Raw genomic sequence first — 14975 nt, 5'->3', positions numbered from 1 at the left:
TAACTCCTGATTTACGGTATTGTAATTTGTCATTTGAGGTTCGCAGTGGTCACAAAACATATCCACCACAAATAGTCAACATGGGTTCATATTTTGGTATAGCGGTTACTCACGATTTTCGGTATTTTGTGTATTTTACCTTCGTTTTTGTCCGAATTACCTCTAATTTGACATTTGAGATTCCCTGAATTCACGAAACTTCTCCGCCTCCCAATTTTTGGTATTTTCAGAATTTTAGTTAAATTTTTTTACTGAAATAGCGGTAATTTGATATTTGAGGTTCCCATTGATAGCAAAACTTCCACATAAAAAAACTGGCAACATAGGCTCATAGTTTGGTATAGACCCCATATATCGATAGTGGTCACAAAACTTCTCCACGACAAATTGTCAGGATAGATCGAAGTTTTTGTATATCGTGCATATAACAATACCTCCTGACTTTAGGTGTCTTGAGGGAATTAGTCGAAACACTCCTCCACCTAAAATCGTGGACCCGAAAGGAAACTAATTATTCAATTCTAGTTCTGCCTATTTTATGGTGGATGATATTAAAAGGCTGAACTTAACGCCGTTTTCACTTGTTCTTAATTCGTCTGCCATTATTTTAGTGGCACACACTGTTTGCATGAATATTTTTAATATAATTGTTTTCTTTAAATAGCTTAAAATGTGAATAAATTAATATTTACTTTGTTTTAGAAATAAAAACTCAATGAAAATAAAGATGAAATAACCACAATAAATACTTAAAATAAAAATCAAAAATGAAAATGCTCTTAAAAAAGTTCAAAATGAATAAACATATTTTATTTTATGCAATTTTTTGCATAATCAGTCAATTAAATGCTCAACAGTATTACCGTAACAAAACGTTAACAACGACAACGATGATGTTGACAATGACATCTACCACAGTACAACCAGAGCCAGTGTCTTCTTTGCGACGTTTACTGCAGCAATCCGAACCCGCAGTAATACCAATTGCTGAGGCAGTGGCTGCTGTGCCGCCGTTATTTCAAACGAAAAGTAACAACAATAACAACTACAATATAAATAATAATGCTATTAACAATTTCAATGTAAAACAACCTAACCAACAAATTCGCAACCACAACTACAACCGCAACATGAACCCCAGCCACAAGGACATGGATAATATTGTTATTGGGTTTCTGGCCGAATACTCTCAAATGCGGGTAAGTGTTTAAATGAGCGTAAAAAGCATATATTGTTACTACTAAACAACATAAATATGATTTCCACCAAAGAATAATAATACTAAATAAATACGCATTATATTACAAATGGCATTGTAATTAAACTATTGTTTTAAATGTGTTAGGTTGTTGAGGATTGTGGATCGACATTTAGTAGGAAGAGAAAAAAGCTAGGTCCCTGGATAGAGTGTTAGGTAGTCTTAACAAACGGACAAAGAATCCCCACAGAAGGAATGAAAAGGGACTCACTTGGGGCAACACAGTTACCTCTACCAAGATGCATAGTCGTATGGGATCTATGATCCAAAAATCCCTTGAAAATCTCTTCACCGGCAGCTGACACCTTAGCCCATACGTGATCTGTGCCATTACGCATGACCTAGGCTAGTTGATTTTACTTGATCACGGAAAAGCAGAGCGTTTTTTTGTCTGGTAAAAGTAGGGATGACTCTCAAAACTGAAATTTCTGAGTTTTAACGATATTTAGCCGCTCATTTGAATAGAACCCACTACCAAAATTTTAACAGCCTCCATTTTTTTCCTATTTATACAAGACTAGCTGAACCCGGCGCGCTTCGCTACCCCGACTAAGATAATATTTAAAGGAATAACTATAATTATATTGTCTTTAAATGCTACCATTTATAAAACTTTAATGAACATATAAAGGAGATAAGAAAGCGTTCTCTACACGGTCAGTGCAGTGTATGGTGCATGAAATCAGCCGAAAATATATATGGGAGCTATATTCAAATTTGAACTGATTTCAATATAAATTGGCATACTTATTTCTAGATCAAATTCCAAATTTCATTGAAGTTGGACATACATTGCTGGTTTGGTGAATAAAATACATGAAATCGGCCTAAAATATATATGGGAGCTTTATCCAAATCTGAACCGATTTCAATATAATTCGGCATACTTATTTCTAGACCAAATTCCGTCACACATTCCAATTCTGAACCGATTTTCCGATGGCAAATTTATTTTTAGACCAAATTTCGTTTTTGGTTCCAAATTTAGAGACTGTATCTGCAACCGTTCGTTAGATATCAGCATACAAAATCTACATTTTTTGAGGTACCTCCGATCCTGAAACTATATCTCAAGATCGACGCGGGATTTCAAAAATGCATATAGCCTATTTTACTTTCAGGCCATATTGCAATATACCCTCAAATTTTCAGGAAGATCGGTTCAGCGGTTTTCGAGTTCATAAATTACAAACAAACAACGAAACAAACTTTTTTATACCCTCCACCATAATATGGAGGGTATAATTAAAGGTTTTAGCCTCATTAGCACACCGAAATGGCTGAAATTTGGTACTTAGTCTTCGTTGGGAGTACAAAACTTTCTCCCAGAAATTTGTTGGTATAGGTCTACGCCTTCACATAGCCTCCATAGAACGGTACCTCCCGATTTTCGGTATTTTGAAGGTTGTGGCCGTAGCAACCCACCGAAATGGCTGAAATTTGGCATTTGGTCTTCATTTGGGGTACTAAACGTTCCATATGAAATTTGTCGGTATAGGTATACATTTTGATATAGCCCCAACAGAACGGTACCACCCGATTTTCGGTATTTTGAAGGTTGTGGCCACAAAAATCCACCGAAATGGGTGAAATTTGGCATTTGGCCTTTGGTATGTTAAAATGTTCATATGAAATTTGTGGGTATAGGTCTTGGCCTTCATATAGGAGATACTGAGGGCAGAACCTTGAAAATGCCGAAAATCGGGAGATACCGTTTTATGAAGTCTATATAAAAACGTGAACCGATATATCCAATTTTAAATTCCAAACATGCTACACGGAGGAAAAATATTGCCTCTCTAACATATGTCCCAAACATATTTTGCGCAAACATATATTTGTTTGCAACCAGTCCCAAACATAACACATGTTTGGGTCCTGCAAACCAATATGCAAACAAATTATATGTTTGGGTGCAAACAAATACAAACCCAAAAGCTGCAAAAAAACTAAAACATGCAACAGTGGGAGCTTACTGAGAGCAAGGGTGCTTAAATTTCAATGTAAAATACATTGAAATGTATTCTCGCTTGCTGTTAACAAGCATATGTAGCATATGGGTATATGAAAAATGTATTGATGTAATTATCATATTAAATGCGATTCCTTGTCCAATAAAATATTTCCTTTCAGTTTTTAATTCAATTATAAAATTTCCAATTATTAAATGTATTGGGCATTTACAATTTCTTTAAGAAAACACAACACTGATTTATTCACTCACTTTACCGTCTTTATTTAATAATTGTATTTAGACAACTGAAAAAAATAAACTGAAGAAAAATTAAAAAAAAACTTATCTTCGAGCTTGAGGTCAGTATATTTTTATTTGGTATTTATCCCAATATTTCGCAATTATAAAATTGCATCTTCAGGGGTTGATCTTTAGGTTTTTATGTCTGTTTATGCTGCGCTTGATGTTGTTTATGGTATTTTTATACCCTCCACCATAGGATGGGGGTATATTAAGTTTGTCATTCCGTTTGTAACTACTCGAAATAATAATTGTAGACCTCACAAACTATATATATTCTTGATAATCGTGCAATTCTACATCGATATAGCCATGTCACTCTAGCGTCCGAACGGATTGACGTAGGTGGATGAAATTTTAGGAAAATCTATTATATGTACGTAGGACTTTTGGTATTGAAAGCGGACTACGTAGGTCCACGCTTTCGAATAGCCCCCATACAAAATGACGCGTGACGCGTCGTCGTTTTAAGGAATTTTTAGGATATTTCTTTTAGGATATTTCGATGGTATTGGTTGTAATTTGGTGTTTTGTGTCGCCACAGGCCGAAAATCAGAACGGTACCTTCCGATTTTCGGTATTTTGAAGGTTGTGGCGACATTAATCCACCGAAATGGCTGAAATTTGTGGTGGAGTGTATAAAAAGTTCGGCCCGACCGAACTTAACGCTTTTCCTACTTGTTGTAGATCATGTTTTTGTTTTTGTTTTGTTTTTGTTTTCGGCGTGCTCTCTGTTTTTAATGATTTTCTTATGTTTTTCGGCCTTTTTATCCAATTATTAAAAATAAAATTATCTTCGAGCTTGAGGTCAGTATATTTTTATTTGGTATTTATCCCAATATTTCGCAATTATCAATTCATGGGTTGATGTTTAGGTTTTTATGTCTGTTTATGCTTCGCTTGATGTTGTTGCTTTAGGCCTTTTCTGTAGATAATGTTGGTGTTTTTGTTTTCGGCGTGCTCTCCGTTTTTTTTGTATGTGCATAATAATCAAAAATTATAAAAAAGATATTTTTATTTGTTGAGGTCTACAAATCAATATTGTCACAATATTGTCAAAATACTTATGCCACGCAGTGAAATTTTATTTACATTACAAAAGTGACGTAGGGGATGGAAGATACCAAGCAACGGTCCTGACCGGTTTTAACATGGCAAAGCCCAGGATTTATCTTGGTCCCTCTTTCATCCCAAGTGGACACTGACCTCCCCGTGGTGTCACCTGGGGAACTGCCTTTAACACCCGTTAAAGGTAGTGAGCTAACATGTGCCGCGCGTTCACACATAAGAACGTTAAAACTTGGGTTTGGGCGTCGGGTTAGTAACCCTCCCCTAGAAAAAACAGCCTACTATGAAAAAACGAAAGAAAAGAAAAACAAACCCCTCTAAAGTTGACGAACCCCGCAAACGTTTTAAGGACCATGATCTGCGAATCTGCACCTGGAATGTTCGCACTCTTTATAGAGAAGGTGCAGTCTTCGCATTGGCAGACGTACTTGAAAAGTACAAGACCGATATTACTGCAATACAGGAAATACGATGGATTGGGAAAGGCGTCACAACAACACCTAAAGGTGACGCACTGTATTATAGCTGCCATGACGTAAAGCATGAGTTTGGTTGTGGATTCGTAGTTAGTCGGAGACTAAAACATCTGGTATCCAGCTTCACCCCAGTGAATGAAAGACTTGCTGCAATTCGAATAAAAGCTAAATTCTTCAACATCAGCTTTATTTGCGCTCATGCTCCCACTGAAGAAAAGGACGAACAGACCAAAGATATATTTTACGAGCGCTTAGAAGAAACATATGACCGTTGCCCTGCCCATGACATTAAAATCATTCTAGGCGATTTTAATGCCAAAATTGGAAAGGAGAATATCTTTGGCCCAACAGTCGGGAAATTCAGTCTCCACAGTGAAACATCTGACAATGGTATGAGGCTGATAGACTTTGCAGCTGCAAAAAACATGGTAGATAGCAGTACCAGAATTATTTATCTCGATATTCATAAGGGCACCTGGCTGTCTCCAGATCAGAAAACAAGAAACCAAATTAATCATGTTGTTATAGATGGAAGACATTCATCGAGCGTGTTGGATGTACGATCGTTCGGAGGCGCAAACATTGATTCGGACCACTACCTTGTTGCAGCAAAGGTACGCACCCGCTTAAACGTAGCAAACAAAGTACGAACAGACACAACACGAAAGTTAGACATCGGTAAGCTGCAATCACAACAGATACCCACAGCATATTCCACTCAACTAGCCCAATTGCTTAAGCAAAGCACTCCTCATCCCGATAACATATCAGCGCAATGGCAAAGCATTGCCCACTCCATGCAAACAGCCGCAAAATCCATACTTGGATACCAGAGACCTCCACCAAGGAATCCGTGGTATGATGAGGAGTGTCGTGCTGCCACCGAAGAGAAAAATGCGGCATATAAGGCTACTTTACAATCCGTAGCAACGCGTAGCGCACGAGAGAGATACTGGGAGAAAAGAGAGAGGAGAAACGTCTTTTCCGCAGGAAAAAGAGAGAGATGGAAAAGCGGGAGTGTGAAAAAATCGAGATGTACAGGAGCCAGAATGAAGTCCGAAAATTCTACCAAAGAGTCAAGCATCAAACTTATGGCTTTGGTACAGGCACATCCTCCTGTAGAGACCAGCAAGGTAATTTGGTAACTGATACAGATAGTGTACTCAGGATATGGAAAGAACATTTTTCAAATCTGTTGTATCCAATAGCAGCGAAGACGACGAAGATACCACAGTCCCAATCCCAGAAGATGGTATTGAATGTATACCGCCCAGCCAAGATGAGGTAAAGACAGCAATGAATCGGCTGAAGAATAATAAGGCAGCAGGGCCGATGGCTTACCAGCCGAGCTGTTCAAAACCGGAGGCGACACGCTGATAAGGTGTATTCATCAGCTAGTTAGCACCATCTGGCAGGAAGAACGAGTACCCGACGATTGGAACCTGAGTATCCTGTGCCACGTCCACAAGAAGGGAGATAAGACTGTATGCTCTAACTATAGGGGCATAAGTCTACTCCCTATTGCCTACAAGATCGTGTCAGGAATATTGGGCGAACGACTAAAGCCTATGGTCAACGAGATAATTGGACCATACCAATGCGGCTTTAGACCTGGCAAGTCCACCATTGACCAGATATTTACCCTGCGGCAAATCTGGAGAAGACCCAGGAGATGCAGATCGACACCTACCACCTTTTTGTCGATTATAAAGCAGCCTTCGACAGCCCGCTGCGTTCAAAGGTATTCCAAGCCATGTCTGAATGACTTTACGAGGGCAGTTCGGAAACTTCTTAGCTTAGCACAAAAAGCGCGGTATAAACAGAAAAAAGTTAAGTGTTTTGGAAACTTCCATCTCTGTTATGAACACATGTAAATTTTGTTTCGATCTGGCAACTCCTTCATATAGAAACATGTATTCAAAATGGAAAAATTCGAAATGCGTGCTATGATTAAATATTTACATAAAAAAGGTTTATCGGGTCAAGAAATTCATAATGATATGGTGAATGTGTTAGGTGAAAGTGCTCCTTCATATGCAACAGTAAAAAATTGGTTGCTGAATTTAAACGTGGTCGTACAAGCATTGAAGATGAACCACGTAGTGGACGTCCAAAACAGCAACAACAACAGAAATTGTAGCCAAAGTGCATGATATGGTATTAAATGATCGACGAATAAAAGTGCGTGAAATTGCTAATATCATGGGCATCTCAAATGATCGAGTCCATTTAATTTTGCATGAAGAACTACAGATGAAAAAGCTTTCTGCAAGATGGGTGCCGCATTTGTTAACAGTCGATCAAAAACGCATAAGAATGAACATTTCTCAAACTTCTTTGGATCTTTTAAGCGAAATAAAATGGAGTTTAAGCGTCGTTTCATAACTGTTGATGAGACATGGATCCACCACTATACTCCAGAGACAAAAGAACAATCCAAACAATGGACTGAAGCTGGAGGAAGTGCCCCCAAAGTAGGCAAAAACAATTCAATCGGCTGGTAAGGTTATGGCAACGGTTTTTTGGGACTTCAAAGGAATTTTATTGATTGACTATCTGCAAAAGGGTAAAACAATAAATTCAGAGTACTATTGCAACCTTTGGATCAATTAAATGTACAAATTCGAGAAAAACGTCCTGGCTTACAACACAAAAAAATAATTTTTCATCAAGACAACGCACCAGCGCACAAGAGTGTTTTAACAATGGCTAAAATCACCGAATTAAAGTACGAGTTGCTTGACCACCCACCTTATTCTCCCGATTTAGCTCCCAGTGACTTGTACTTGTTCCCAAATCTAAAAAAATTCCTTGCTGGCAAGCGTTTTACCTCAAATGAAGATGCAATTACAGTTGTAAACCACTATTTTAAAGACCTTGAGGAAAACTATTTTAATCAAGGATAGAATTGCTACAAAAGCGTTGGACTAAGTATATTGAAGTTTCAGGAGATTATATTGAAAAATAAAAATATTTTTGAAAAACTAACTATTCTCTTTCATTGATAGGCTAAGAAGTTTCCAAACCGCCCTCGTATCTGACACGAGGTCCTCAGTTAAAATAGGAAATAACCTCTCCGAAGAGTTTGGTACCAAAAGAGGTTTCAGACAAGGAGACAGCCTTTCGTGTGACCTCTTCAACTTTCTGCTAGAAAAGGTTATACGAGAGGCAAACGTCAAAAGAAGTGGCACAATCTACTCCAATAGTCACATGTTACTTGCTTATGCTGATGATATAGACATCATGGGCCGATCAGTAAAAGAAGTAACTGATACCTTTATAAAAGTCGAAGGAGAATCTGCTAAAGTGGGTCTGGCGGTAAACGGTGAGAAGACCAAGTTGATGGTGTCGACGCGCAATGCATCCATTGAGCTCGGACCGACTGTGGATGTTGGTTCCTATAATATTGAGGTAGTAAAAGACTTCGTCTACCTCGGTACCTCCGTAAACACAACAAACGACATCAGTTGTGAAATAAAAAGAAGAATTGTATTGGCCAACAGATGCTACTTTAGTTTAAGTAAGCAGTTTAAAAACAAAGCCACATCTCGTCAAACAAAAAATAACGTTCTACAAAACACTGATACTACCCGTGCTGATGTATGGCTCCGAAGCCTGGGTACTTGCGCAAGCAGACATGGCAGTGCTTGGTGTGTTTGAGAGAAAAATTCTTCGAAAGATCTACGGACCAATCTGCGTTGACGGTGAATATCGACGTCGCATGAACCACGAGCTGTATCTGCTATACAACGACATCAATATAGTTAAACGTATCGAGATGCAGCGATTGCGTTGGCTAGGCCATATCATAAGAATGAGCGATGATGAACCCGCTAAAAAGGCGTATGAATACAAGCCACATGGCGGTGCACGCAGAAATTGGCAGGCCAAGGAATAGATGGCGCAAACAAGTGGATGATGAGATGAAAAGGCGCGGTATTCCAGAGTGCAAAGTAACAAATAGAGAGGAATGGAGATCTCTTCTTAGTTCGGCCTATAGAACAAATGTTCTGTAATGGGCCAGCTAAGTAAGTAAGTAAGTAAGTACAAAAGTGCAAGTGTATGTTTGAATTGATAAAATTTATTAATAATTTTAAGTACTCTAGTAAAGGATAAGCCAGAAATTTTTGTCAAAATAATTATGCCAGGCACTGTATATATTTTATATGGTCTCCGACGAAGAGATCCTATAAAATGCATATATTCTTGATCCGCATAAACTTCTAAGTCGATATAACGATGTCCGTCCGTTGCTCCGTCTGTCTGTTGATATTAAGATACTACTCGCTCTATTTACGATAAAACTTAATTTGGTACAATTTGCTACAGAAGTAAATATTGTAGATACATCCGGACTTTCGTCATTTTCAAGATTTTAGCTTCTTTATCCCACCGAAATAGTTGAAAGATAATTGGGGCTACAAAACTTTGCCAGAGAAATTTGACGGTACAGCTCTAATTTGTATATAGTCCACATAGAACGGCAACGCCAATTTTGATATTTTCAAGGTTCTAGGAGCGTTACCCTATTGATATGGCTAAAATTTAGTATAAAACCTTCGCTGGGGGTGTAAAACATTCCTGGTGAGAATTTTCGGTATATTTAAAGGTAATAAAACATTTCCGCAGAGAATGGCCGGTACAGGTCACGTTTTGATATAGACCCATTAAACGGTACATCACGATATTTTTTTATTTTTGATAATAGAAAATATTTGGCTAATCAAAGTCAATAGTGCTAAAAATCTAAATGAAAAGTTTGGAATTAACATATTTTTAACCTTCTCTGTTACAATTTTTAATTGATATTTACATTCTCTTTTTCCCCGATAAGAGGTATTAAATTGCTCATCTCCTCAATATTGTCTTTCATAAAAATTCTTAGAATAAGTGAAGATGAATTTGTTTAATGTGTATTTACAAATAACTTTGCTTTATGTACTTTGCTGTTTAAAGCTTTCAACACTTGGCAAGGAATCAGAATCAGAACTCCCCTTCCTTACCTATTGCGATTTCATTTTAATTTAATTGTTAATTCCTCACCAATAAATGTTATATAAATGTTAATCCGATTAAAATCGTGACGCTAACAATAAATCGCTTGAATGTTTCTTCGGTTTTGAACATTTCAAATAAATTCAATTACAGTGAAACTCGTATTGTTTACATTACATATTGTATAATTAATCGCATAAATGGAATTAAATATGGGAGTTTTATCTGAAAGGGTTTGAACAGCAGTTCTTTTTAATATTATACTATACTGTTTTATTTCTTCCGTTGCTGGGATGTAACATAATAAAAAGATTTCCGATTAATTATTGCAGAAGAAAATTTAATTATGTGATTATTGTGTCGATGTGCTGTGAAATTTTTGGCGTTAATTATGTTAAATGACATTTGTTTTCGAATCATTTGTGGAAGGATTATAGATTATGTTCAACGATTGCGTATTTTGGAACATATATTTGCTGTTTGTGTTTATTATTGGCTGCTATTTCGAATCTGTTAGTTTGAAAACATTGCTCACTCAATAAATGAAGAGGGGGAGAGAGATAGAAGTTAAGCCAAGGGATACGATTTAAACCAGCCGAGCGTCCACTGGTTTTGTTGCAAAAAACTCTCAATTTTTGTTTATCTTGCAACGCATGGACTTTTATGTACTTTATGTATTTGTTATTAATTTATTTAAAGCACTACTTCAGTAGTGCGATTCTGTAACTAGTTAACGACTGAATTACCGACTATAAAACCGATGCCGTATTGGCCCGCAACCACACAACTCCCGTGTTGTGGCCAGCGGCTGCCTCATATTGTATCGTTTTTGTGTTGGAAGCAGCATAACATGGAATGCCTACTCCGGATTTCTTTGGTCCGTGCCGGGACGGAAGAAAACCCAGGACCAATACGGATGTACTCGTTTTGTCACATCCGCATCCACCACACTCAAATTTCGGTAAGATGGAATAGAAAGCGGGAGTGGGTGCTTCCCAGTGTGTCGTTGTCGTCGTCAGAATACGAGACTTCCCCACAGTCTCCCCAAAAGCAGCCGCATACACAACACATAACAACAGAGGTTTCTGTTCCAATCCTGAAAATGCATACTTTTTGGCAATTAGTTGTAATGGACTACGAAGTAAGATGGAGTAAATAGTTGAGTTTATGACTCGAAAGATATCATCACGGCCGGTCGCGGCGGTACAGGAAACCAATCTCAACAACAACTGCAGGACGTTTGATACAGCATGGCAGCTCTACGTTTTGCACGGTTAATAAGGACTCCCCTACCAGAATTGGCTAAGAGTGTCACATTTCGACAGATATAACCATCGTGTCACCTAGTTTGACAAATTACGTCACCTGGCAACCCGTCGTTTCTCTTGGTTTATACAATCTTGCCATAATTGTCTAAATCTGCAGACCGACCCATTTAATCAACTCTGAATGCCACACTTTCATCAATCATGGGAAAGCTAATTAGCCTAGTTTCAGAGAATTCACTAATCACCGCTTGAAAAATCTGTACAACGCATCTGATATTCGGGTAGCAGAAAGGACGTTTCGAGATATTATCAATGCTGCAGCCGCTCGATATACTCCTGCTGGTCGAATACCCGAAGTGCGACCAAACTTCCCAGCAGAGGCGGTGGCATAAGCAAATGAGCGTGATGAGCTTCGTAGAGCCAACCCCAATGACCCCAGAGTCAGAAAGCTGACACTGGAAGTTAACATGCTGGTCGGCGAGTATAAGCGGAAAAAGTGGTTAAATCTTCTGAAGAGTTGCACCATTGGAGCCCGTATAAGTGAATTGTGGGCAACGGTTAATTCACTCTCGAAGCCTGTAGTGCGATTCTCTAGAAGGGGGGGAGGAACGTTCGGCGACGTTACGTTGACTGACCCGAAGAGGTGCGCAAGTTATTTCAATCGACAGTTTGTCGGGCACCCCGGAAGTGACAGGCGAAGCGAAGAGTGTTACGTCGAATTAGATCTCTTCCTGCCAAGTTTACGATGGATGATGTTGCGAATGCCATCAGGAACGCTAAACCATCCAAAGCGTTGGGCCCTGATTGAATCTCCATGGTAATGCTGAAACAGCTGGATGAGCCGGGAGTGGAGTATCTCACTAAAGTTCTCAACTTATCGCTAGCCACCCTCATTGTTCCCAAAATCTGAAAAATGTGCAGTGTGTTCCCGCTACTGAAGCCAGCCACTGATGCCAACAAAAGTGAATCGTACAGACCGATTTCGCTTTTATCGCCCGTAGCAAAGACTCTTGAGGCTTTATTTTTCCCCAGCATCAGAAATAGCTGTCCTTTTGCCGATGAACAGCATGGGTTCCATAACACTGTGCAACACGAAAATTATTAACCATATTCTGACACCGCAGCGTGATAGAAGACCAAAAAATAGAAGACACGTGTCTCGCCGTTTTTCCCTATCTCATCAACTTTCGTAGTTGTAGGCCTCCAAAGGTTTGGAACTTTGATGTAAAAAGGGGTGATTTTTCAGACTATATCTTCCAAACCGTTAGGAATTTTGAATTTCTCTTAGAGGCAAAGTTGGAGATATTTTCTTAAGGAACAAAAATTGTGAACACATATAATCCATCAAACTTCATATGCAAGGTAAAAATCGCCAAGGTCAAATTTCTTTTAAAAATTTTCTCGGGTTTTAGTCTGCAGCTATCAAACCGATCAAATTACACACAGTGTAAGTAGCACAGCACGACAACAGCGCTGCACGCCATCTCCACACATACAGACTAGTCGAGGACTCAACCAGAGGAAACCGTGTGATTGGACAGTGATTGAGCAGACTATCCTTGCGTGGACGCCAGTCATACGTGGAATTCAAGAACAAGAAATCCAAACCCAGTAGTGTGAAACCGGGGGTTCCAAAAGATGATATGAAATATCCGAGACTGTTTATTTCTACCTCTCCTGTATTCCACCTCCTCCAGACGGCATTGAGATCGTACCTTCCCTGATGTCATTTGTGAAAGGTTGAACTCCTATCTGACTGATCTTACCAACTTTTTCCACACGAGGAATATGCAATCAACCGCCATTAAATCTGCGGCCAATCTGTTCTCCACATTTAATGCAGAGTCGAGCACTGAGTTGAATGTCAAGATTGATGGTAACAGAATTTTGACCACCAACTACCCCAACAATTCTAGTGGCGATATTCGACAGCATGTTCACATCGTCCGCAATCGTATTGCACAGCTATCTACGACAGGCTGAAATGTAGGAACAAGGTCCTCAAGTCTCTAGCCAGCAGCACATGGGGTGGAGATAAAGAAATTCTTCATGATCTAGAAAGAGAGGTCCAACATAAGAAGAGAGAACCCTTAGATCAGCAAGCCTATCAAGATGGTCTAAATATCATTTACACAGATGCAGTAGCAGATGTCATAAATAAGTATCGTGTGAATGCAGTCCTCGGAGAACATCCCTTATTTATCGCAACTGAGCAGCGTTAGTTGCCACGAAAACCAGACTAGTTTTGGCTCAAATGCGCTCGGAATGGTGCAATCTATAGGATTAATGAGGCTGACTGAAGATAGGCCCAGTGCCAGAAAAGCCGAAAAATCAAACTTATGAACAACTTGTAGTTTCTTTTCCACCTCCATTTTTTACCCTCCACCATAGTATGGAGAGAACATTAGATTTTTTCCCTTTGGAAAGCATTGAAATAATCATTTGCTACTCTATAAAGTATATAAATTCCTGATCGGGATAAAATTCTGAGTCGATCTAGTCATGTTGTAATCTCCCTAGCGCCCGCAATAATTGCGCTAGAGTGCTATATTTCTGCACCCGATTGCCTTTTTTCCATAGGCAGGTCAAGTTCGTAGATGGGCTATATCGGCCACATTTGCTGGCCGAACTACCTGTAATTTGACATTCGTGGTACCCAGTGATCAAAAATCTATTCCACCGAAAATTGTCAACATAGGTCCATGTTTTGTTATAGCCCCCATATAACGGTAACTCCCAATATTCGGTATTTTGAAGATTTTAGCTTCATTTTTTGACCGAACTACCTGCAATTTAACATTTGAGGTTCCCAGGTTCACATCTCCGCCAAAAATTGTAAACGTAGGTCCATGTTTTGGTACAACCCCCATATAACGTTATCTCCCTATTTTCGATATTTTGAAGATTATAGCTTCATTTTTGGACCGAACAACCTGTAATTTAACATCGGTGGTCATAAAATATCTCCACCAAAAATTGTTAGGTCCTTGGCTATACCCCCCCCCCCCCCCATATATCGGTATTTTGATGATTTTAGCACATTCTTTGACCAAACAATCTCTAAATTGACGTTTGAGGCTCCCAGTGGTCACAAAACATCTTCACAAAAAATTGTAAATATAGGTATCCCGATTTTCGGTATTTTGAAGATTTTATCCGCATTTTGTGACCGAACTACATCTTATTTGACGTTTAAGGTTCCCAGTGGTCAAAAACCATCTCCACAAAAAATTGTCAACATGCATATGTCCATGTATTGTTATAGCCCCCAATTTTCAAAAACGCCTCCCGATGTTTGTGGATTTTATTAATTTTTTACCGAAATACCTGTATTTTGACTTTTGAGTTTCCCGGTGATCATAAGATATCTCCACCAATAATTTAATATGTGGGCTTTGAAGTGATCACAAAATAACTCAACAAAAAATTGTCAATATAGGTCCGTGTTTTCACGGTCAAGCATCAAACTGATGGCTTTGGTACAGGCACATCCTCCTGTAGAGACCAGCAAGGTAATTTGGTAACTGATACAGATAGTGTACTCAGGATATGGAAAGAACATTTTTCAAATCTGTTGGTATCCAATAGCAGCGAAGACGACGAAGATACCACAGTCCCAATCCCAGAAGATGGTATCGAATGTATACCGCCCAGAC

At 38.8% G+C, this 14975-nt stretch overlaps 1 protein-coding gene across 1 annotated transcript in view; it reads left to right on the top strand.

The window, feature by feature from the left end:
• Window positions 1-702: 702 nt before the first annotated feature.
• The window catches only part of Gyc32E (Guanylyl cyclase at 32E), a 309145-nt gene continuing 294872 nt past the window's right edge, over window positions 703-14975 (top strand). The window contains exon 1 of the mRNA XM_073966075.1: window positions 703-1199. Within this exon, the coding sequence (XP_073822176.1) occupies window positions 768-1199 (432 nt within the window). The 5' untranslated portion in view covers window positions 703-767. The remainder of the gene's footprint in view (window positions 1200-14975) is intronic.

This window comes from Musca autumnalis, unplaced genomic scaffold (assembly GCF_047663935.1).
Source record: "Musca autumnalis isolate F117 unplaced genomic scaffold, ASM4766393v1 scaffold_2, whole genome shotgun sequence".
NCBI lineage: Eukaryota > Metazoa > Arthropoda > Insecta > Diptera > Muscidae > Musca > Musca autumnalis.
Note: the sequence above shows the minus strand (reverse complement) of the source record. Positions and strands in the feature narration are given on the sequence as shown.